The sequence below is a fragment of the Sycon ciliatum genome, chromosome 2 (assembly GCF_964019385.1).
Source record: "Sycon ciliatum chromosome 2, ocSycCili1.1, whole genome shotgun sequence".
NCBI classification, from domain to species: domain Eukaryota; kingdom Metazoa; phylum Porifera; class Calcarea; order Leucosolenida; family Sycettidae; genus Sycon; species Sycon ciliatum.
Genome location: NC_088644.1, coordinates 10,605,753 through 10,630,941, shown reverse-complemented (window position 1 = coordinate 10,630,941; position 25,189 = coordinate 10,605,753). Strand labels below are relative to the sequence as shown.

Genomic DNA, 25,189 nt, shown 5'->3' with positions numbered 1-25,189 from the left:
GAGAAGCGCCCCGATCTACCCACAGAAAATTCAATTTTTCAGAGCGAAAATCTCCTTCAGCTTGCCTTTCAATTACTCTCGTACGATCGTAGAGAATAGTGGAACAGCTGGTGTTTTAGTTATTTGGTCTGTACAGACTAGCCATGTCCCTTCTTTTTTCCTTTGAGTCTGTTAGGTAGCACTATTGTGCTTTGGTGTCTCTTGCACGATGTTGGAGGGCTACATCACCCCATTGTTGACGTCGTATCTGCAGAAATACGTCAAGAATATCAAGCCTTCTGATTTGAAATTGTCAATCTGGGGCGGAGATGTAGTGCTGAACAATTTGGAGCTACGGCTCAATGTCTTGGAAGAGCTCGTGCCAATTCCTATCCGGTTCGTAAGTGGCCGTATTCGCGAGCTGAAAATCCACGTACCATGGACGGCCCTTAGCTATGAAGCCGTCGTGGTGAGTATTGACACAATTGAGTGTGTTCTGGAATGGAATGAGAACAAACACTCTGCGAACAGCCAGTCGGCCTCGTTCGGTGACGCTGACACCGCTGCTGCATCTGCTGGAGACAAAGCAGCACAGCAGGAAGCGGCATCCGCTGCTGGTGCTCCCCCAGGATATGTGCAAGGTCTGATAAACAAGATTACGAATAACTTCACACTGAACGTCACCAATTTGGTGTTGAAGTACGTAGAAGATGATATGGTGCTTAGTGTGAGCGTACCTGAAGTGGATTTTAGCCCTGCTAATGCTAACTGGGAGAAGGAATTCGTCGATGCGTCCACCATGGCCTGCCTGCTAAGAAAGCTGGTGAACGTCCGCGATATGACGCTCTGTTTAGATGGCCGCACAGAGAGCGGCAGCATCGATGTCTATCAGGAACCACTACTCTATAAGTGTTCGTTTGTGTGTCGCATGCTGATCAACAACGACCCGGCTGAGATCGATCACTTTCCGCTGGGCACTAGCGTCCAAGTCTTGGTAGAGCGCGGTGAGCTGAGCTTCAATGACTGGCAACTGCCGAAGTTCAACCGTTTCATTATGCACTTCATCGACCTTTACAAGGAGAAGCTAGCTGTACTGAATGCCGTCGCAACGGCAGGACACAATATGACATCTAGTGCCAACGATGAAGAGGCTCTTGCGAAAGCGGATTCTAAAGGCGCCTCATCTACAGCCGACCCTGGCCAGAGTTCAGGGAACTTGGATGATTCATGGACGTCCTGGGCATGGACGCTTGTTGGCGGAGGTAAGCTGCTGTATGCCATGCATTCCGACCCTAAATGATCAATACACTGTACCAGCCAGTTATCCACTAGCGATTGGCATTTGCATTCATCCGTGGGTTGGGGGGGGGGGGGGGGGGGCGTTGGAGAATATTCACGGATATGGTTATGACGAGTAACTGTTACAGTGTACAAAATCCAGAACCGTGGGCATGTTTCAATACGCATATAGCTTAAAATGTTCAATCTCAAGGGGCTGACCTGCTTTCAGAACCTGTGCAGCGAGCACAAGTCTGGCTATGCCACCTGTAGCTTGCTGCTTGTCCTCTACTGTAGAACGGGTAACTTTAGCGACGTAAAAAACACTAGCGAATTTAGCGATCGACTCATTTTCGCTAAAGTTTCAAGTCGCCAATCCGTCGAGACATTAGTAGTGCACTGGTGATCCGTGAGTACAATGCAGTACTACAGTCCATTTCAAAACTATAGACGCGTAGGGTTTTTGAAATATTTCAAATTTGGCTGGAGCTTTTTGAGAATAGTTTTCGGAATATTGCTCAGGTCCGCTCCACAATTACTCTCGTATAGTTTCTAAACGATTCGATAACAGACGCCCAATTTGGAAAAATGTATGCACAAAGTGATCACAGATTTTATGTGGTATAGATGCTGGCATAACGGTTTTTGCCTAGGTACGCGTCTATAGTTTTGAAATGGACTGTAGACACATGTTTTATGATGTTCTCTCGTACTAGCACTCATAGTACTACACGGTAGTGATGGTTTGTACATACAGCACAGTACTGTCGGGCGCCGAAGAACGGAGCGCCCAAGAACGACCAGGCTAGAATTTCACCAAGCCCAGCATACCAATGTATACATGGTGACTCAACTGTGCATAGACTGTAATACATGAAAATAAGAACGGCCCAGGCTAGGAGGCTGACCCCGCAGTTCTTCGGCGACCCACACTACTGCAGTAGACTAAGTAAAGTAAATTATCGTGTCCATTCCCGAAGGGAACTCACGACGGCCGCTAACACCCGGTAAACCCTAGCGGCAGATGCAGCGCCTAACGGTGGGGGGTGAGTGGATAAGTCTCACAACCATTGGCACAAGTGCCGAGAAACCCAATTAGCCGCATCCATGCACCCCTTGTGCCTGGCCACAAGTTCCCAGTTGACTGTGGGTAGCAGCATGGCTGGAAAAAATGCTCCCAGGCAGGACTTTGACCAGGTACCTCTCGTATCTCAATCATGGTCTTTGACCAACTCACTGTGCCTAGAATGCAGTATCAAAATGTGTACAATGAAGAAAAATGCAAATCGCTAAAATAAAATGTCGCTAACCAGTTGACATGACAATGGGAAAACGCTAAAATTAATAGTCGCTAGAATTAGCCGTTCTACAGCATGTAAAATTCCCAGCACAGCAGGTGTATAATTGCATTGATCATCTATCATGTTATGTTGTTGAATTGTTGATGTTGCCGCTACTCCTAATGTTCTTTGCACTGGAGCTTTATTCCTGATGATGGCCTGGCCTGGAAATTAGAATTACTTTCTCAGAAACTTTTTATTACTTTCTCAGAAACTCAGAGTTGCGACACAGCTTCCAATCTCTCTCTTGTGAATTACTTTCTACCCGTAATCTTACTATTTGTATCCTAGCAAGCGTTGTAAAAAAAATTCAACGGGTTCGCGTACCGGGCAGGTCAAGAACAAGGAGTCGTACAACTCCCTGGTCAAGAACCACCTTTCCGCTTCCGTGGGACGCCACCACCCCATGATCAGGCATCAGATGCGGCTCCTAAACAGTGGGGGAGGATAGATCAGATCCACCAACCATAGGCCAAAGGCCTAAATCCCATTTGCCACATCCATGTTTTACTCATGCCAGGCCACGAGTTCCCAACTAAGTTCCCAATTAACTGTAAGCGTTGTAAGTGTGGTGTAAAAGATGACGGTATTTAGTACGTAGCTACAGTGGAGTTTCAAGTCAACTCGCAATCCTAAGAGAAGCAGCTTCTAATTGTTGATTTTTTGACGTCGTACATATGTCGCAATCATAATAGTATGTGGCTGGCTGGCTTGGGTGATTTAGACTACATTGTAGCGCTATTCACCAGGTCATACTCGCTCTGATTTCCTCTCTTTTTTTCTACTGTGTTCTGTTGAAGCTGATGACAGTGCTAAGAGCCCTGTGGAGGCGCGTGCCAACCGACTGCAGCGCGAGAAGCGGTTTGCCGTGGCGTTCTTTGTCCGCCATGGCACCGTGACACTAAAGCAGCTGCATGGCACGCAGCGCAGCAGCAAGCTGCGTCGCCAGAGGTGCATCGGCGTGCCGTGGATCGTCGTCGACCTGCACCTGTCCACGCTTCAGATCATCGCGGAGGGAAAGCATTTCTTCGACACGTTGCTGGCGTGCGGCTCCATCGAAGCCAGCTGGATACGCCATGCCACGGAAGATGCTGAGGTGAGCCATACAATCACCTGGTTCTCGTTAAGCTGCGCCCTGCAAGCCTTCAGATAGTGTGTTTCAATAGATCCTTTTGTTCGTTCCAATATTGCTGGCCATACTTTGTTACCGTAATGTCGCGTATTAAAGCCTAGGCTTATTCCTGTTGACGCCAATGTCAGGGCTAGGCTTCTATTCACATCAGGCTTCTATTCAAACCAGGTATTTCTATGCGTGTCAACACTAAAACCAGGCCTATGTATCGACAGTGTATCTAGAAAATGAGGCTTGTATTCGAAACAGGCTTCTATATGAGAAAGGCTTTAACACAAGACACTATGGTATTTATGTTTCTATCACCCCAGCCAATCACTGTGCTCTCCTGTGTCTGCGTGATTTCTGTGCATGCGTTACTCCAGGCTGAGCTGTTTTTCCAGCTGGGCTCAGTGCCAGCGAACAGCAGCGACTTCCTAGCCGAGTCTCTCTTCAAGCCCATTGTGAAGGAGCTTGTGGAGCCCGGGACGAACGTTGACGACAGTGTGGGCGCTGCTGCGGCTGACCAGGTAGCTACGACGACGGCGAACCCTGGTACTGGTTCAGCTGTGACAACTGTACGACACACTGATGTCAGTGTTGATGACGACAAAGCTGACACGAAGACTATGCTCGACCTGTACAGTGTTCGTGATGAGTTGAAAGAGACGAACACGTACTCTGCACTCTTGTTTGACTATCGGTATGTTCTGCCTTACGTCGATGGCTCTGTGCCTGGTCAACACGCCCTGGAGAAACTGGCAGGTATGGTGTGGTGTGTAGAGTCCAGTTACTAAGCAGAATTGCGTGTGTCCTGCACTGTCGTTGCGGTATTTGACTTGCCTACATATAGTTTGTGTTGCCAAGTGTTGCTTGCTGCTTCACGACTTTTTGAACCCTTTCTGATGGCTGCAGTATTGTATTGTGTATGCAATGCACACATACTGTAAAAGTTGAAATTTTCGGTGGTGTAATATTTTCGGCATTCTCCAAAATCGGCGGTTCGGTGGAGGGAAATTTTCGGTAAACCCTGTTTTCCACGTAGGTTAGTGTACTAGTACTACATGTACATGTATACAGTACCGGTAGTACCGAAATTTTCGGTGCGTTTTTTTTCGGTAAAAATTGTCGGCACCGAAGTTACCGAAATAAAACACCACCGAAAATTTCTGCTTTTACAGTATGTCATGCTTGTGCTGTATTGGATTTTGTATGCAATGCACACACATATGTCCTGCGTATGCTGTGCTTCCAGCAAGCAGTGGAATTCCCCCGACGCAGCCACCCATGGCTGGCGAGGGTGGTTTTGGCGACGGCATTGTGGAGTCGAGCAAGCAGAGGCTGTTGGTCGGCCCCACCTGGCTGCTGATGTCTGATGATGTTCTTCAACGCGTGCAGTTGTTCACCAAACCCGATGACAAGCCTGCCGGTAAGTACCTGCTGTTGGCTTCTTGCAGTTCAATGTAGGCGCTTGCATAGACCAGGGCTTATCTCTTAGTATCTATTTTACTTTCATTCGTGCTCCTCACCAGTCAGCTCTGTACTTGTCCAGTGCATACTGTATTCTTCTAGTGTGTGAGATTGTGCAGCTGCGCTCTGCATTGTTGAAGCCAGGGTGATAAAAATGTCCACCTCGCTGTGTGTTGTTTGTGCTAACAGGCAAGCCTCAAGAAAGTTCGGTGGATACATCCTCACCTGACAAGTCCGCACAGCCTGTGTGCCTACCTGTTGGTGGTTTCCAGCGCGCCGCAACTGTGATACATGCCACCTTCAACAAAGTACAGGTAAGGCCAACAATGGGTACAAAAAGAGAACTCACTGTATGCACATACTGACATAGTACACAGTATTGTTTTGCTTTTTTGAACAATGGGCACGTTTACTGTGTTGCATTGCCCTTGCTCTTGATAAACATCTCGCTAGGATATCAGAATAGAGCAGATACAGTTCACCCAGTTCCCCTCAGACCCGTCAGGGTGAAATGCAATGTCACAGTTACTGTAAAACATGTAATTTTAGGTGCATTAACATTTCTGTGGTAGGGACCTGCCAGGTTTCAGGTGTAATTTAGAATTAGGCGACCAGCGTTCCCATCACATACAGTGCATACTCTAGCGCCTTTTAGGTGTAACTTAAATTTAGGTGCTTGTTTTCTCTACCGAAATCACTGAAATTAAAGTTACACCGAAAATTGCATGTTTTACAATAGTGAATCAGCACTGGCAATGTGGACCTCCAGTGCTCAACAGTACAAGTTGTTGAGATCCAAGTTAGTGCAGTCTAAAGTCCAGCCTAGCGCTATTGTTGGTGCTGGATGTACTTGTATCACGTAGCTGTGTTGGTTCCATCGCTGTGATGCGTTTAATATAGTGTACTCTTTCCTTTCATTGACTCTGTTTAGCTGTATTGCATGTGATTGGAATGGTCGAAAACCTGCTTCTCTTATTACTTGATGTGATCTTGATTATTGGCTGTGTGTGTTGATCTGGTATGATGACATTCAAGGTTTGAGATAAAGTCGAAATCTAAGTTTCTTACAAAGTAGTCAAGATGTTGATATGCTGGCAGTTGCCGGGATGGGCCATCAAGGTGTAATTGGGTAATTCCCAACAGCATACGTACACTATGCTAGAATGAATGTTTACATACGTCTTTACAACTGTGAATCTACATGATTGTACTGTAGCAGCGTCGGATAGTTGTGTCTCAAGTGGTTCTGTCAGCAATGGCTATACAGTCAGACCTCGCATAACCGCACACATCCGTTTTCCACAAAAATATCCGGATAGGCGAGGGAACCGGATAATCGAACACACATACTTTATGTATGCATGGCATATGCTGTAAATCGGTAACCAACGATTTTCTTCCGGATGGCGAGGGATCCGGATAAAAGAGGACCGGATAAGCGAGGTCTGACTGTATCCTTGCTGGGAGCTCCCTTTGCCCACTGTTCTGCAAGTGAGCAAGGTAGTTTTGTATAGAAGTCTCTGTACATGTGTATGTGCATGTATTTCACTTTGTTTGTAGATATTGTACAGCTGCCTGCCTGCCGAGCCACTGCCGAGTCCTGTCCAGATGAGCAGCAGCAAGTCACAGCATCGGCCTCATTCAGCAACGTCTCCAGCTGCTCCCCCTACTGGTGAGAAGACAAGACATTTCCTATGTTCCTGCGGGTGCTTGTGATGATGGTGTTCCTGGTGTTCTTCTCGTGTTTGTTTGTTTTCTTCTTCGTCACAAGTGGAGGGCGACACATTTCTTCTGCCTTCTAGTTCTGTATGTTGATGATGCCGCAGCTCTCACAAAGTGATGACAATGAATCTGTTGATGTTGCTGATATCATGGGTGGGGATGTTGGCAGCGGTGTTTAATAGGTGCTGCGCTTCTGCTCCTGTTGTTTTTGTTTTGACTTGTCTTGCCTTTGCAGGCCCGTCCAGCCTGACTGGTAGCTCTAGTTCATCATTCAAATGGGCGCCGGTAACACCGTCAGCGAAAACCGTACCTTCTGGTGTAACCAGTGGCAGCAGCAGCTCAGTGTTTCGACCTCGCACTGTCCTGTGGCTAGATGCGTCGCGTATCGACTGGCAGGTAAGCCAGGCAGCCCATGGAGAGTGGCTGGTGTACTGTGCAAGCTGCTCGAGTGCAGCCCATGGGAGAGTGGCTGTTGTACTGTACACGCTGCTCAGGTGTACGCGACTGCAACTACGCAGCAAATGCAGCACATTTTTTTTCCTAGTGAACTTGCCATTGCTTTTAGTGCACTGCTTGCCAGGCAGGCTGTGTGGTATCTGCAAATACACACAACATGAAGACATGGTATTTTGTTGTGCAGTTTTGCAGCACACTTCTATTGCCTCAACTGTCTCAGCATCCCATTTCCTCGATGGTGGTTTTGTGCTGCCAGTAGGAATTTAATGGTACAGTCAGACCTCGCATAACCGCACACATCTGTTTTCCACAAAAATATCCGGATAGGCGAGGGAACCGGATAACCGGACACCGCTTATGTTGGATGCATCACGCATGCTGTTAATATGTAACCAGCTATTTTCTTCCGGATGGCGAGGGATCCGGATAAAAGAGGACCGGATAAGCGAGGTCTGACTGTATTGGAATGACAGACGTTGCACTGAGTCTTCATCAGTTTGAGGGAAAGTTGCAAAGTTGCACTGTTTTTGTTGTTGAAAGTATCGGTCCTATGGGATATTCCGGGTGTTTGCGGCTATCATAAGTTCCCTTGGGAACGGAGACGAGAAGGTGCTCTACATTTCCTTATCTGCTTGTGTTGTTTGTGCTTTGCAACGCGCACAGGTTACCCGTGCCATGTACTGGCCACGATTGTCGCGCGCTCCACCGTCGGTCTTGAAGCTGGCCGTACTGCCTAACCAGTGCTACTCCGAGAATGTCATCAAGGTACTACATGTACTTGTGGTACATCATGTGATTGTAGAACATGATGGAGAGCTATAATCTCGGTTCATGTTTGACTGCCTTTTTCCTAACTTTCCCCTGTATTCCATTCCAAGCCTCTGTGTTGCCATGGTGATCGTGTCAATCTCTACACCTATATTCAAGAGTACATGGAACCCGGAGTGTGCAGCTTCTGACTTTTCTGCATGGATATGTCTGTCACGGCAAAATTCCAGGATTACATCATATTTGGTGCAGATTTGAGGCGGGAAGTGGCGTAGTGCGTACAACTGAGCTGCAGTTGTGCAGAAAGAGATCTGCTTGAATCCTTCTTGTACTCACTACATCGCTAACATGATGCAATCCCGGAATTTCGCCATGACAGCAACCCATCCGAGCTGCACACTCTGGGTATCATCTACGCTTGCTATATTGTATACTGGTAGGCTTGCCTGTCAAGAAATCCTATAATTGTAGCCTACAAGACCAGGGGGGGTTCAGCAATATTCTCCCAGGGTGGTGAGCCTTTTCCTCTTGCCTCTATCCACTGAGTGCAATTGTATGACCACGGTGTCGCTAATCTCCGCTTGCGTTTATTTGGCACTGCTTTTCTTTGTGTGCGTGTCAGAGCTTCGGCACATCTGGTGGCTTTGCATGGCTAGAGAATCCACAGTCTCTGACCAGAAAGACATGCTTTGTTCAACCCACAACGTTGTCAATCTACATCCGCCGCCTACTTGCTCCAGACTCCCTGTAAGGATATGCCTGTTTGCTTGTGTTTGTCAGAAATACATGTGTACTATAATGTAGTCACTGGCGTGTGTACTACTTGTAGTAATTGTGTGTGTGTGTGTGTGTGTGTGTGTGTGTGTGTGTACGTGCGTGCTTGCGTGCGTGCGTGCGTGTACGGTATTGTTGGCTGTGTGTGTGTGTGTGCGTACACATACATGTACATGTGTATGCGTGCATGTGTTTGTTTTTCCTTGTGGATTTTGATCTGCTTATGTACTCCAGCTTGTGCGATTTAAAAAATATTTGTTTGTTTCCATTCATGAGCATGTCTGTTTTCTTGTTGTGCTGTTGTAGGGTATCTGGTTTGGCTGTAGAGAGTGAAACCAGAATTGAACTTCCCCGTTTCCATGCTCACATCTCGCTGGCTGAGTTAATCCTCGCCGTGCGCTTCCTGCGTCTCACCAGTGCCTTCGGTGCTGGCACCAAGTTCTCAAGTCGTGAGAGACGCATGGCCGTCGAGGCTCTGCACACGCACACTCAGTCCGTGCTGGCGCTGGACCCGGATCTCTTCAGAGGTGCGCATTGTGATTCCTTTGATTGATACTAGTATGTGATGTGTTCTGACCTTCCTTGTTCACATGACAGCAATACGTAGTTCTAGTAGTTGCAGCAAATTCTTTGTTGCTTTAGATCTACCAGACTTTGTACTAGTAGATTAGATACGAATGCCTTTTTCCTAAATGAGAGCGTATCATGGTGGACTCCTTTGCTTGCTTAAAAGTTAGAACTTGACAATGTTCTATCGAAGGGAGCCAAGGCTATTTGCTCTTCCTCCCTGACCGTACCATTATTCTAACGAGGCGCATATATAACGATTTCCCCAAAGTGACTAGTTTACGTGTACCAAAGGTAACGATTCTCACTCATTCTCAACGCTCAATAGGACAGTATATGTATCAATTTCTGTATAACGATTTCTATTTTAAAGGGGAAGTTAGGCAAAAATCAAAATTTCACCAGTTGTAGTCTTCGGGGTGCTGAGTCGAATGGTCGTGGTCCGAGGAAGCTGAGACGCTCCCTTCCTACTTGAATCCCAATCGAACTCGCGCACTTCCACCGAAACTGGGTGACTGCGCCCTACTAGATGGGGATTTGTATGCAAAATGTCACTAAAAGCGCCATTTCGTTCTTATAAAAGCACGGATGACCGCGATTGGCCCATATGTTGTAGTCTTTTGGACGCTGAGTCGATTGGTTTTGGTCCGAAAAGGCTGCGATGCAGCGTTCCTCCTTTATTCCCAATCGAACATGGTTGAACAAGCGGTCACGTGCTCCTGCGTACACCAGTCACCTGGTCACCGTGCCTGCAGGGTACAACTTACTAGCCTGTTTGACCTTTTTTGGGTGCAGTCCTGTTACTCGAGTTGAACCTTGGTGTGAAAGTTGTCGCCTGCTGGCATGGTGACCAGGTGATTTGGGCACCCAGGAGCACGTGACCGCTTGTTCAACCATGTTCGATTGGGAATAAAGGAGGAACGCTGCATCGCAGCCTTTTCGGACCAAAACCAGTCGACTCAGCGTCCAAAAGAGTACAACATATGGGCCAATCGCGGTCATCCGTGCTTTTATAAAAACGAAATGACGCTTTTAGTGACATTTTGCATACAAATCCCCATCTAGTAGGGCGCAGTCACCCAGTTTCGGTGGAAGTGCGCGAGTTCGATTGGGATTCAAGTAGGAAGGGAGCGTCTCAGCTTCCTCGGACCAAGACCATTCGACTCAGCACCCCGAAGACTACAACTGGTGAAATTTTAATTTTTGCCTTAACTTCCCCTTTAACGACAGATTTCCCCTCGTTAACTCGTTAGAGTTAGCACTTCGTTATATATAATATGGCTTTTACAGTACTGTCGTGATCAGCTTCCTTCCTCATCTATGTGGAAGTTGCAGGATGTTCAACAAATGATTGAACTTGTTTCCCATACTGTGGTTTTTTTGCTCATCGGCTGCAGCTGGACAGAATCTTATCCAGCTTGTTGTGGAGGGCGCTCAGATGTCATCCTACGTAACGCAATTCACCAACGCTCAATCTGGCCGTGTCTCGTCGGCTCAGCTTTCTGTGCGCCAGGCAGGTACGGGTTATTTCATGGTGCAGCACTGTAGGTCTGCATGAGCAGCTAGCCGTCCCTACAAACCTTCACTTGGTCACTATAAGAATTCATGAAATCGTTGCAACTTGGTTTGGGGGTTGTTGGTATTGTATTGCACCGAATAAGTCAGTAGGGTTCAGATGAGTGACAATTTGATATTGGTTCGAATGGCGTATCTCTCGCTTGCATACGAATACTAGTAAGCCAAACTTGCCAAATCCCCAATTGTATGATCACGTTGCCATAGCGACCAGCGGAGTAATGGCGCACGTTCTGCTTGGCTCCGCGAGAGAGGAGGTCAATCACTGCCAAGAGTATGAGCGATGTTATTGACTGGTGATTTGTCTGTGTGTGTGTGTGTGCTTGCTTTGCTAGATTCGCAGCAAGGAGTGGTGCTTGCTGCTGGTCCAGTCAACACTGGCTCTGTGGCCGAGGGCAGGGTTTTCACGTCCCGGACTGCAGCACCGCCGGGAGGACAGCAGCAGGCGGCGGGTGGTGACATGCTTGCTCAGTTCACCTTTCAGCAGCCCGTGCAGGATACAGCCGCACCCGTTGGTACGCGTACCAAAGTGACACTGCAGCACAGTGGGCCCCAATCTTCGTAAAAACTGCCACTACTTCTGCGGTCAATATAATTATACATTGGACATGATTGATGAAATGGCATACACGGTTTTTTTGCTAGCAGAAAAAGCATGTCCCTTGACTTTCACCGTAAATTCTCTTCAGTGTGGTACACTGTAGTCTATGCCTCCGTTATGTGGGCTGGTGTTGTTGTTGATAGACTGCCATTGAGACATCTACCCTCATACATGTTGTGCTCTCTGCTGTGTGTTCTCTGTATGTTGTGCAGTCGCGCGTGGTCTTGTACTGCTGAAAGTGACTGGCACTGCACTGAACTGTGACACTGGTCTCCAGACCTGGTTGATATCCTCGCTGGATCACCTACACAAGGTCTATGCCGAAGATCTACCAACGTATGACTCACCCAAACGTGCCGTGTCACGTCCACGTGAGTTAAAGCTTGCTGTGTGAATGTGTGGTTTGCGAAAATAGATAGTTTTTCCTCGGCTCATTATCCGAGTTCTTACGTATAGTTTTTTTTGTGAATTCACTTTTTGATCCTTGCTTCTGATTACTGCTTGCTTGTCCAATAGCTGATCTACTTGTGTATGACTGTGGGCATTCTCATCATGTAGCTAACCTACTTGTGTATGACTGTGGGCATTCTTATCATGTAGGGTACCGTGTTGTTGAATTGTGTGTACTGAATCTGGTGGCCGTTCTCCGCCATTCACCTTGCCCATGATGGCTGTAACGCTATTCCTCTGCTTCTCACCTACTAAAACGTTTGATTTTATTTTGCTAATCCAGCCGGGGCTGGCCACGACAGGCAGACAGGCCTGCCTGCATCCAGCCTCGCGGGCATGTACGCTAACAATCTAAAATCTCACTTTGCTCTTGTGTGGCAAACCGTTAACGGGCTGGCCCGGCTAGCTGGAGTTTACAATGCCCAAGATCCTGGATGTGGGTGGGCCAGCACAGGTGCCTGTCTGCGACGCTGTCGACCACTCCAGGCTGGAGTTGCACATATACTCGCCTCCTTGCTTGCTGTTGTTCTTGTTGTGATATGGCATGTCATAGCAGTCTGTTGCTCATTGCTCATACAGTACCTGCATATTCGTATGTGTAGGTGGTATTAATTATTAATGTGGCTGACTGTGTTGATGTGCTTGTTGACAGGTATTATCCGCCATATCTCTCAAGCCAGCCTGTCTGGGCTATCCTCTCTCGGACTGGACGAGAGTGATGTGGATGCACCGGCAGCCCCTGCCGCTCTGAGCCCCATGGCCGCTGAGCCCAGCATGCTACCAGGACAAACGCAGCATGCTGACGGTGGTGATGGGCAAAGCAAGGAGAACACGGGCCCGGCATCCACGTCTGATGCTTCTGCCCCCAACGGTGTAAACATTCCTGGCTGGATGACAATGCTAAGCAAGGCTGTCATGCAGGTAGGGCTGGATTTCTTCTCTTGCCTAGCCCATCTTTAGAACAAAGAACATCATCCAATTGTACTGTACAACAGTGTTGCAAATCTGCCTTTTGCTCGTACCGTTTCTGCTGGATGCGACATTCATTGCCTTCGATTCACATCGTAAGTGTTACTTCAACCTAGGAGAATAACAGGGTTGAAAGAATCAAGGCAGAGTGGCAAGCCACCCGCAGCCTGTTGGTTGCTGTATTCGCAAAGCAAGGCGATCAGTACACTTTGTCTATCATGGACTGTATGTGGTGACGGACTCGGTGCACTTACTGTGGTTGAGTGGATTTGAGGAAACAGCAAATGTTGGCGTCTTTTCTGTTCTGTTCTGTTCCTGCAGGTTAACGTTGATCCTATAATCCTGCTGTGGCCGTCGGACTCTTTATCAGGTGAGCATCACTTCCTTCCATGGCATGTCTGTGTTGAGAAGCAGTGAGACAGATGTAACTTGGCAGTTGCATAAGGAAATAAGTCTGTGCGCTGATTTAAGTTTGTGTTGCCTTGCTGCTTTGCAGCCAATGGGTGGTGTGGTGGTGTGGTGGTGGTGGTGGTGGTGGTGGTGGTGGTGGTGGTGGTGGTGGTGGTGGTGGTGGTGGTGGTGGTGGTGGTGGTGGTGGTGGTGGTGGTGGTGGCGTGTGTGTGTGTGTGTGTGTGTGTGTGTGTGTGTGTGTGTGTGTGTGTGTGTGTGTGTGTGTGTGGAATTGATACTGAATCCTCTGTGCTGCCCACTGTCTTACTGTCATCAGCTTTCCAGCAAGCCAGTCCGGCCGGAGACATCATCTCAGCGTTCCAGTTAGGTTGTTTTACTTCGCAGATTCCCCATCCTCCGCTGCCGCCATCGCTGGTATTCTGTCTGCCTGCTATTCAGCTGACCTCACACAACCTTGCCAGTGCCGGTGTACGCCTGGCAGTTGAGCAGACATTGCCGTGTTTATCGCAAGTTCGCCTCGAGAACCAGGTATGGCACGTCCTGGGCTCCTATTTTTAATGATTGCTTATTTTTACTGTGCTGCGGTGTGTCCCACCAGCATTCAGTCTTCCTACAGCTCATGTGTGGCTGTGGCTGTACGTGTGTCTGTGTCTGTGCATCACAGTCTGTATGTGTGTGCGTGTGTGTGTGTGTGCGTGTGTGTGTGTGTGTGTACTTGTCGGTGTCTGTGTGCTTGTTGGTTTGACTGGCCAGGTTGACACCGTACCCATTCGCCAGCTTAGCGAGGACTGCTTGCCGTGTGCTATCAGCCTGACTGGTGTTAGTGCGTTTACTATATCACCACACCAAGCTACTGCACAGGATCAAGACTGCCTGGTGGAGGTACGTCACAGCCACTAGTCTAGAGAGCTAGTGTCTGGCTGCGAAGTGATGACGTCACATGTGCCGGACCACGCATGCCAATGAAACAAGGGCTGGGTGCAAAGAGACGTAGCGTCCCCCCGGTCACTGTCACGTATGCCAAATGCTCCACCCAGGTCCATCATGTACCTAGGTTGACTTGTTTCTTGTCAGGGGGGGGGGGGTGTTGTCTGGTGTCACTGGCAAAATTTGAAATGCCCATAGCTGTGTGTATGCCAGTATTTTTCCTGTTGCTTGTTGTTGCTACTGTAGGTGTGTAACATTCTGCAAGCAACCGGTCTCCATGTCTTGCTAGCTGCCAGTCAGAATGATTCTCAGCCAACATCACAGTCACACTCCGTGTTCACCACACCTCCGGACTTCCTCTCTCCTGTTGCCGACAACGTGAACGCGGATCCGTTGCTTGCTGGCGCCTTTCCTGGCCCGGTCACGTCGACCCCACTGGCAGCCAGTGCAGCAGCTGCAGCGGCCATTGCTGACGCAGAACGCCAACAACAACAAAAAGGTGGCACTTGCTCTGCACAGATTCTGCCGGGCGTCGTGATTCACGGCAACGCTGAGCCCGTGTGCCTGTTGGTGTCGCAGAAGCAGATCCAGCTGCTGCAGTCGTTAGCTGCTGGATGGTTGCATGTGGTCGTGTCTGTTTGGCAGTCTGCGCCACTTTTCACTGATATTCCGCTTGCACATAGCCTGCCTGGTCATCGGCACCAGTCTTCAGCTACCAGTGGTGCTGTTGATCCGGCTGGCATCCATCGAGTCACAGAGCAGTATGATAAACTCGCCTCATCATCAGCACCGGTTAGTTAATCCTGATGCCACCTCCAGCTGCTTAGTAGAGAATGATCGTTGTACATACTTTGCCTCATGGATGCATTGCAGTGCACTCTGTGTGTTGACGTGCACACCTGTGAGCGTATGCGTGTCCATATGTGTACATGTGTGTAGAAAGGTATGGATGTGTGAGCTGTGTTTGCCAACTTCCCCTCCGCTCTTTCAACACTCTACTGCATTGTATTCTGCAGCAGCATAGTGCTCGTGTTTGTGTGCTTATGTGTATGATGCCAGTTGTTTCATGGTCAGGCTGCAAAGGTGTTTGTTGTCCCTGTGTTCTCTGCCTATGTGCAGGATAGCGGTGCGTACTCTGTGTCCACTGATAGTGGTGTCCCAGGGGCGGCCAGGGAGAGTTCTGTCAAGAGCCAAGCCGGCTCACAGCAGTCTGGCACTCCTCCCGTGAAGCGCGCTGGCCAGCAATCCACAACACTGCCTGTGTCAGACACCACCACCACCAACTCACGGCCGCTCTCCGTGTGGATCCAGTGCACGTTGCCCTTGCTGCAGGTGTGCGTGAGATCCGCGCAGACCTCCTTCACCGTCTCACTGGAGGACCTCAGTGCGTCAGTGGACGCCAGCGGTACCGACGTGGATGGTAGATATCTGGTCGGCGATGTCGCTGTCTCTCACCAAGCACTCAGGTACATACACCTGCATGTACTCTGTGTGTGTGTGTATGTGTGTGTGTGTGTGTGTGTGTGTGTGTGTGTGTGTGTGTGTGTGTGTGTGTGTGTGTGTGTGTGTGCGTGTGTTTGTGCTGCGTGTGTGTGGACGCGGGCTGATTGGTTGAGTTTATTTCTTATTTTTGTCTCCACCCGCTTGTTGAACATCAGCTTGTCATCAGGGACGATGAGCAATTTTCGTCATCAAGGACGATGAGCAATTTTTCGTCATCAAGGACGATGAGCAATTTTTTATACTTGAATATGCATACAAAAATTAAAAAAGCCAAGTCAGTCTCTGACCCAAAGGTTTCATACCCATGTTGTCTCTGCATGTGCTTCCCTTCCTCAACTCAGGTCTGATGGCAAATGGGACAGCGGGCCCTGGTCGGGTGTGTTCTTCACGCGTGGCTCTCCGGATATCTTTGACACGCTGCACACCGAGCAAGACGTATCACCCACGCAGGATCAGCGGCCGGACAGTCTGCAATGCAGGGAGGAGGTCAAGACCAGGGCGTTTCTTTCGGTTCGCTACAACACCAAGTGCACGCTCGGGGCACACAGGGAGTACGACGAACAGCGAATCGGTGCCCCGGAGGGTTCGTCACCGTGGAAAGGGGAGCTTCACGTGGCACTGAAGCCGTGCACTATAGTCGCGTGCTGTCCTGTGCTCGCTGATATCCTCCACGTGTTTCAGTTGAGTGCGGACGGTGCTGAGTGTGTACGGCATGTCACTAGTCTGCTACCGGCGGCCACACGGCGCCTGAAAGGCAGCGGTGATGGCCTGGTGCTGCCCTGTCTCTTTCTAGACGTGCACGGCATCACCATTGCCGTGCCCTCTGTGTGTGATGTGCCCCCCGATCTTGAGTCCACATCCGACACAGCTGCCAATGCGGACACTCTTGTTTTGCACGTAAGTGATTCCGGTGAATCGCGGTGATCGTGATGTTGTGGTGTCGACAGTTAATACAGGTGGAATCCTGATAATTCGAATATGGCTTAATTCGAACATACCGCTTAATTAGAAGTTTTTCCAGGACCGATTTCTGTCAATACGATTCCCACATAAAAAATTCTGATAATTCGAACCTCGAACCGGACATGTCCGATTAATTCGAAGTTCCACGGATTCCACTTACATAGAAAATGTGTGGGATTTGTGCTGATAATTCGAAGTTAGCAAAGTGTAATTCGAAGTTCGCTGTACACTGTACTGATCAGTTCAGTTTGCATGAGCAGGCTGTGCTGGTCAGTTCAGTGTCCGTGAAATCTGTGTCTAAGGTCCATAGCGCAACTCTGCGTGACCATGGGAGCATTTTGACATACATATTATGTTGTGGGGTCATGTTTGGATAATTAGAATATCCGGATAATTAGAAGTTTTTCCTGGCATTTGGAGGTTGGAATTATGAGGATTCCACCTGTACATGCAATTTTGTACTGGTATAGGCTGCTCTTGGTTTGTGCATAGATTGTGTTTGGCCAGTATTTGCATGCTGCCTACTCCTTCCACCAGGTCAAGCCTTTATTTGAAGGTGGTTGGTTCACTGAGAGATTGTCGTGCAGTGCAACAAACCAATTTTCGAATACCAGATAGTTCCCTTATACTTTCAAGTTTGATTATTTGTTGATGAAAGCATGACCGGAAGCCAGGTTTTGGACCAGTGGCCATGTTGTGGGCTCGTATCAGTTCTCATTTCATTTATCCATGTCTGTTGTTTGCTTTGCTGCGTTGCGTTGACCTGCAGCTGTCAGAAGTACATGTTGGCCCCAGTCCTGCTAACCCGATCATTCCGCTGGTCATGGAGAAGATTATTAAAGGTGACCAGGTCTGCGGTTGGAGAAGAAGCTTGTTGGTGAGGATTTGCTGACACAACTGCCAACACACTTTCCTCTAGGACTGATTCAGTGTATTAGTAAATGTCTGACGAACTATTCCTCGATTCTGACTGCACGATAGTCATATTGTGACATGCACTGGTGTATTTTTGATTGTTATAGATGCCAGAAGAATACCTGAGCATGAAACGCCGGCTCAGTTGAACACCACCATGCAGTGCTGTATTGCATCTGTCTCCTTCCTTTGCTGGTAGAATGTGATATGCCGCTGTGCAGTGAGCCGAGCGCTCTAATGGACCTTCGAAATGTGTTCGTGTACAAGTGTTCTCCTTATCCAGGGTCATTTGACTGGAAATAACATCCATTGGTCCTGGTTGTAGTGGTCCTGTGAAGCAGGTAGTCACCTGATTGTACAGTACCAGTGGTCACTCTCATTCTTTTGTGTAGAATCTATCTATTCTTGCTTTGCCTGTGTGCTGAAGGCAGTGGATATTGGCTGTTTGCGTTTTCTTTTCTCCAGGCCAATCAGTTGGTCTGCAAGGATATCCAGCTGGAGGCCATGTTGAAGGGACTCAGCGTTGCCGTGACACCCTGGACCACTGTACAGCTGGCGCTGCAGTCCATGGCCGCCGGTCGTCAAGGCGATCTCTCGGCGGAACCCGACTCTGGCCAGGTGCCCGCTCTGGAGTGGAACAAGTCCGAGCCGCAGCAACGGTATGTAGCCAGGGTTGAAATCAACCCGGGTCAAGTGGAATGCGTCGTGTAAACGCTCCAGTCAATCTGTGTTCATGGCGGGTTGAAACTTGACCCAGGTCGAGCTCAACCTGGGTTGCAAACTCTCATGTAAACACAGCCTTAGAATAGTTATTCTCAAGGACAAAGGTGATGGGGTGTACTAGTAACTGTTTGAGAGGGTGATCAATTTCACTAAGGAGTAGGTTGATAGTAGCAATGGTATCATGCCAACATATGTTCGTGTAGAGACCGACAGCCATGCCTTTACTCAAAATCAGTAAAAGCAAGCTGTGAGCTGTGTTAGTAAGCTACTGGTACCTGCCAGAACTGTAGATGTTGTCTTAGTGATGATAGATTTTTAGTTGAAAGTTCGTCCTCATTCATGTTCTTTTTTGTGTTGTCGCATGAAGTGTGCTATGTGTACGGTGTGTGGTGTGTATTTTCCTCTGTGTGTGCGTGATTTGCGCGTGTTTGTATATGTATGGTGCCAATTGCTTCATGGCCAGGCTGCAAAGGTTTTTTTGTCCCTGTTTCTCTGCCTGTTGCCAATGTGACTGCTACAGAGTGCCGAGTAGCAGTGCTGTGCTGGTGCCGTTGCTGTCTGTACCATGCTGCCAGGTCACTATTGCTCTGGCCTGGCACCTCTCTCAGCTCACTGGACTGGTGAGTAGAAGTCTTGCTGGCATAGCCTGGGCGCTGGGAGTATCTCTTAATTTGCTGGCCAAAAATCCTATATATAGGATTTGAAAATGTGTGCCTTTTATGCCGTTGTGATTGGTCATCACAACCAATAATAACGGCATAATGGTTTTCATGAAAGTTGTAAAGTATGTTTGAGGCATGAATGTTTACATTTTAGATTCATAGGGCGATAATATTTCTGATAAATACCCATTTCCAGCAATAATTGGAAATTTGAGCATAATTGTTCAGCTGCTGTCATGGAAAGGACTGAAGCAGTGAATGTGCAGAAGAACATTGCAGGTGTGGCACAGGGTGGTTTCATGACGACATATCGCACATGCCGTCATGAAACTACCAGTTTTAAGGATAAAACAAGGCCCAATAAAATCTCAAATCCTATAATTATATAGGATTCGAAAAATAGGGCACAGGCCTTAGTAATATTGGGCAAGGAGATGAGCCTGAGATGTTAGTGTTTGAAAAAATTCTCTTATTCAACTCTCGATATCTACTAAGACCTAGCAAGGAAGAATTGGTCACATACTTTTTGCTATTCTCATGCCACACCCATTTTGAGTTGAAAAATATGACCAAAATCCTAGGATTTAGCAAATTAAGAGATACGGACACCCACACTGGTGTCTTTCCGGCATGGGCTGGGTCCTGGGGGTATACTGAAACCCACACAGGAGTCTTTCTGTTTTGGCCTGTGTACTGGGGATATATTGACACCCACACAGGAGCCTTGTCGTCTTGGCCTGGGCACTGGGGGTGTACTGGCATCCACACACACAGTTATGCTATTCAACCATAGAGTGCCATTGCTATCGCTTACCAACATTCTGTATGGAGAGATATGTGTATTTTCCACGATATCGGTGGTCATCATGTACTGTTCTGTTCCTCTCAGCTCAGTGATGGTCTGTGTGTGTGTGTGTGTGTGTGTGTGTGTGTGTGTGTGTGTGTGTGTGTGTGTGTGTGTGTGTGTGCGCACATGTGTATGTGCACATGTGTGTGTGTGTGTGACAAATATGGGAAGAGGGTCTATAACGTTACTATGCTGTGAGGTTGTGTATGTATAGGCGTGTACAGTGGTGTGTGTACGTGTGTTCGTGTATGTACGTGCGTTTGTGTGTGTGTGTGTGTGTGTGTGTGTGTCCCATATGGTGCAGTGGTATGTGCAGCGATTTCCAATCGATAGGTTGCGGGTTCGATTCCCGACGATTATGGTCACACACGTCTTTCTTCTCTTTCTCAGACTCTTCCTGACTTTTCTTTCATTCTCCTGGGTGGTTACCAACAGCCAGTGCATGCCGGAGTATGTGGTGTGATGTGTGTGTGGGAAAAAAAAAAAGAAAAAAAAAAGAAAAAAGAAAAAGACCAAAGATAGGGATTCACTGGCCAGAAAAAGTCACTTCAAATAGCTGTATGGTGTAGACCAGGCTGAATAGTGACGGTCAATTCTTCAGCCTTGCAAGCTGTTGAATGGTGCAATCCCAGCACAAGTTGCTATGGCTACTGCCGTAGCATTGCTATCATCGCCTCCGGCGATGGGCGTCAAAGGTCAAAGGTCAAGGTGTGTGTGTGTGTGTGTGTGTGTGTGTGTGCACATGTGTGTGCACGTGTGTGTGTGTATGTGTGTGTGTGTGTGCTGCTGCTGCTGCTGCTGCTGCTGTTGCTTTCCGCAGTTGCCAGATTCTGCTAGCAACATTGACATGACGTTGTATCGTGTTGGTAACTTGCTGGAGATGTCCATGTTGCAGCTCATCAGCGTACATGTTGGACACCGGCAGGTAGGAGCTTTGTTGTGGTGTTTTATTTGTCTTTTCTGGGCGCGGTGTTATTCACTAAAGCATGCCCATTCTTCCGCGGACTGTAGCATACTATGCTGTGCTGCCGAATCACTGTCCCATTTTTCGGGCACAGGCCGAAAATTCATCCTCTGTCAGAAACCCAAGCTGAAAGGGAACCAGTCCGAGTTCGACAAACCCACAGACTTTGCTGCCTGTTTGTTTGAACTTTGGGCCACACCGTTATATATCTGTGTTTCGCGTCCCCCGCGCGGCCGCGCGCATGTATTTCACAGCCGGAGTTTAAAAAAAAAAAAAAACGGAACAATTTTTTTTGAAAATGCAATACAATTAATGCAAACCCAGAAAAACGGAACATGATTGTTACACGTAACTATTATGTTGGCATCAATTAAATATTTGTTCGCATGATTGTACTCAGCTCACACACATGTACATGGCATTTGCACATGTGTGTGTAATAAGCTGGGCCGCAAGTCACACAATCATGCCGCCTGTGTTTGGACCACAACTGGCACAAGCATGGCAGAGGGGATACACTCATGTATTCATGTACAGTGCTGGCAACTGAAATCCCAGGGGGTCGGATTTCAGTTGCCAGCACTGTACATGTCAACATTATGTACATGTACATGAGCAGACGATCAGTGCCACGTCGCTTCACTGTACCCAAATGCAATGCACGTACACTGGTTTTTTTTGGATGGCTTTTTATTTTTTTCGCCCTCCCTCATTGATTTCATCGAATAAGGTGACGCGAAACATAGAAAAAACGGCGTGGCCTTGAATACAATCTTGCTATCTTCTACACTAGGAAGATTGCCTATACATTTATTGGAGAGAAGGTGTCCGTTAGGGTGAACACTATTTTGCAGTGCTGAATCTGTGATTCTGGATTTTTCAATTTTTGCAACTCATCTGTATTTGTGTGTGCGTACTTGGTGTGTTGTGTCCTATGTGTGCAGCTCGAAGCATGTTTGTCAGCATGGGAGAACAATATTCAGCCCCTGCTGGCAGTTATCCAGAAGCTGTTCCTGTCAGGCAGTGAAGAGAACGTAATGATCTTGACCGAGTCCCTACCGCCAATGTCTCCAACAGAACCTTCACCTATGCGCCGCACTTCTTCTCACACCACTACCATCACTACCCCGATTGAGTTGTCCTTGACCGGCCAAGGTGTGGCGTTCAACCTGTCGTTGCCCGATATCGGAACGTGGAGTGCTAGCATTCAGCAGCCGGTTCTCCTGTACGCCAACCTGTTGTCATCCGTCGTCTTCCAGCTGTCTGTTCATGATCTCAAGTTCACAGTGCATCCATCAGATGCCCAAGGTAAGAATTCGCACGTGCAACGCACATAATAAGTGTAGGTTCTCACTTATGCAATAACATAGGCACCTTCCAAGTTGGAAGGCTGTTAGAGTGCGCACCCCCAAGGCATGCTAGAGCTGATAGCCAATTAGTTGTAGAACGACAGTTCTGTCGATCAGTTTTGTGCAATGTTACCGCATGAGCTGATTGTCAAGTAACTGGTATTGCACTAAGTTTAGCGTTATTCTGCCCACACGCACGAAGCGTGAGAGAGGAGAAATCCCTCACCCGAGGAGAACAAGAGAAAAGAAACTCTTGCAGTGACTGACATTTCCAGTGTGATATCTCTACAACGCTACATTGCACAGAAATCAGAATAGCCGGCCGCAACTTCGAGTTTCACACTGATTAATCCTCAGGCAACATAACGCTGCTTTGTAGCTCTTCGGTTATGCTGTCATTGAAGGGCTGAGCTCTTTGGCTTCTTTCTTGGCACTTTTTGCTTGTGAAATGTTATCAAGATTTGAATGAGGTACAAACATGTGAGTGTATGCAACCCCATCGATCGAATTTGTTCAATTTTGTATAGTCGTGTGGTAGAATGTTATTTCTGATAGTGTCGCCTTTGTTGTACACATCTCTAGCATGGAACCAGATTATACAAGTATACTGGTATTGCAGGAAGGTGCACCATGCCTCTATCTGTGTACCACTGGCCTTTAGCTCATCATTATCCTGCTCTTTATCCTGCTCTCTGCTTTGCGTTTGTAATGGCCAGGTATCGTGACGATTGTGGAGACAAGGCGGGGATGTTCACTTAGCCGTAGCGGCGTGTCACCGTCTTTCTTCAAGCTGAACTGCCACGGCAAAACACCGACTGCTGGTGATAGCTTTGCACCAGGTAAACTGTGTATGCCTTGCCCTTCACCAGTATTGTACATGTACACGTAAGTTAGAAACGACATTGAAAGACCCCGTGGAATATGACCACCTATTTTCGGCACGCCGTACTGGTATGGTAGCCGCGTAACACAGGCCCCACTCTGCTCTAAGGGGTTTTGACGAAACTTTGTAATGTCTCCTCGTGTGCACGTGCATGCATTTACTGCAGCTATGTGCTGCTTTGCCCTCAACGAACCCCAGCCCTGGCAGGTGTAGTTATGTTGTACTCTAGTACTTGGAAGTACATGTGCATTACCAGCCAGTATTATGTCCCGATAGGGCGTAAAGTGCCTGTGATTGTCAGGGTCTGACGCCCATGAGGAGACTCCACCACTTTACTGAACTTTTTGATGGGAAAAAAACTGCGGTGTCTGTCTCACTAGCGTTGCTCTGGTGTGTTGTTTTCTCTGGTAGTGGCATGGAAGCCCGTTAGTAATAGTAGTGATCCACTGCGCCGTGCTCACTTTGTTTCTCTTTCTCCATCTTCTGTCTTCCGTCTTGTTCTGCAGATGGTTTGGATGTCTCTCTTGGCCGCCCTGTTCGTGTTTCTGTGACGGTGACTATTCTGGACAGACTTGCTCTGACACTGCGTCGACTGCAGCAAATTGTGTCCAGAAGCAAGAACGACGACACGGTGTGTGAAGAAGCAGAGCAGTCCGCGTCGGCCGTAGACATGTCCCAGGACTGTGGGAAGTCTTCGTTTGCCGATTACGCAACACCGGTCGACACCCCTAGTAAATTGCAGCAGAGCTGGTCACTGGGCGGCAGTGCTGTCGCCGCACCTGTACCTGCCGCCACCGCACCCGTACGATTTCCAGTCTCGCTCAGCGTAGCTACTGCACAGATTGTCCTGGAAGTGTTTGGTGCTGACGAGAGCCACGTGCAGTTAGTCGTTGGCACGTCCGAACTGCAGCTGGCTAGACTCAACAGTACCACCTTTCCCTACATGTCTGGCAATGTCAACTGTGTGGCTATGTCGGCGTGTCTGGTGAGCGATTCGCTGACGTCCCCGGCCAGTGCCTGTCGTCATCGTCTGCTCTTGCCGTTTGCCGCTTCGTCCGAGCTGCTTTTCTGGCAATCACCGGCGTCGACGATGTGCTGGAATGCCACGGCAAGCTGCAACGACGTTCACGTTCTGTGTTGTCAGAAACGTGTAGCTGACTTGCAGATCCTGGCCCAGTCATTGCTGCCCACCGTTGAGAGGTTGCTGGCAGTGAGTAGCAGCCAAGGTGAAGTGTCATCATCGCCACTCTGCTCCTCTGCCACCACCTCCTCTTCATCCATTGCCGATGTGCGGCCTCTGATGTCGGCCATGTACACTAGTCCCACGGAGCAAGATCAGATGGTGCGCTTTGAATTGGCACCCAGCGGCGGCGAGGGATTCGTCATGCCCAAGACACGTCAAGTGTCGTTCTGGACGCACCACTTGGTCAACCCTCCACGCGCCTCCATGACCTGGAAGTATCCTCTGCCGCGTTACGTCACAGCACTGGATGTGATGCCAGTACCGTGGCATGACAGCGACATAGCCAGTGTTCCAGCCGAGCTGCAGGTGTGGAACGCCGCCATGGCCCGCTTTGAGTGCGTCGTCACGTTTGACCTGTTTGTGAGCAGCTTGCAGCAGGTCCTGGTGGAGTCACACCTGTGCACGGCGGGCACCACTTGGCGAGTGGAGGCAACATGCACGTGTAGCCAGGTAGAGCCACAGCTGCTGGCCGCCTGCATTCTTGTTCACTCGTCCGTGGCACACATCCGTCAGGCATCGGCGTGTGGCTCCTCCGTCAAGCTTCACCTCTTCAACGCCTACAAGGACCTGGATGCCATCATGCCCGGCCGACCGCCTACCGTTCTCCACCCGTCGTTCCCGGCCCTGCAGCAGTTTGCTCTCCTGTCGCTGGAGAAGTGGAGTGCTGTGCATGCCGGTGACGTGTCCACCAACCCCCGGTCCGAGCCATGCCTGGTAGCCTCGAGCAATGTGCGTCTGG

General features: G+C 48.6%; 1 protein-coding gene across 1 annotated transcript in view; it reads left to right on the top strand.

Annotated features, from left to right (window-relative positions):
• The first annotated feature begins 50 nt into the window (after positions 1-50).
• Positions 51-25,189, top strand: part of LOC135808631 (uncharacterized) — a 33,144-nt gene continuing 8,005 nt past the window's right edge. The window contains exons 1-27 of the mRNA XM_065321852.1: positions 51-1,241; positions 3,398-3,693; positions 4,095-4,473; positions 4,964-5,137; positions 5,368-5,492; positions 6,739-6,850; positions 7,136-7,296; positions 8,020-8,121; positions 8,747-8,871; positions 9,205-9,425; positions 10,863-10,982; positions 11,376-11,555; positions 11,854-12,012; positions 12,744-13,012; positions 13,382-13,430; positions 13,788-13,999; positions 14,225-14,353; positions 14,645-15,190; positions 15,518-15,864; positions 16,243-16,798; positions 17,634-17,741; positions 18,245-18,438; positions 19,023-19,122; positions 20,832-20,936; positions 21,920-22,283; positions 23,041-23,163; positions 23,714-25,189. The exon at positions 23,714-25,189 is cut by the window's right edge and continues 1,793 nt beyond it. Of these exons, the coding sequence (XP_065177924.1) occupies positions 209-1,241; positions 3,398-3,693; positions 4,095-4,473; positions 4,964-5,137; positions 5,368-5,492; positions 6,739-6,850; positions 7,136-7,296; positions 8,020-8,121; positions 8,747-8,871; positions 9,205-9,425; positions 10,863-10,982; positions 11,376-11,555; positions 11,854-12,012; positions 12,744-13,012; positions 13,382-13,430; positions 13,788-13,999; positions 14,225-14,353; positions 14,645-15,190; positions 15,518-15,864; positions 16,243-16,798; positions 17,634-17,741; positions 18,245-18,438; positions 19,023-19,122; positions 20,832-20,936; positions 21,920-22,283; positions 23,041-23,163; positions 23,714-25,189 (7,765 nt within the window). The 5' untranslated portion in view covers positions 51-208. The remainder of the gene's footprint in view (positions 1,242-3,397; positions 3,694-4,094; positions 4,474-4,963; positions 5,138-5,367; positions 5,493-6,738; positions 6,851-7,135; positions 7,297-8,019; positions 8,122-8,746; positions 8,872-9,204; positions 9,426-10,862; positions 10,983-11,375; positions 11,556-11,853; positions 12,013-12,743; positions 13,013-13,381; positions 13,431-13,787; positions 14,000-14,224; positions 14,354-14,644; positions 15,191-15,517; positions 15,865-16,242; positions 16,799-17,633; positions 17,742-18,244; positions 18,439-19,022; positions 19,123-20,831; positions 20,937-21,919; positions 22,284-23,040; positions 23,164-23,713) is intronic.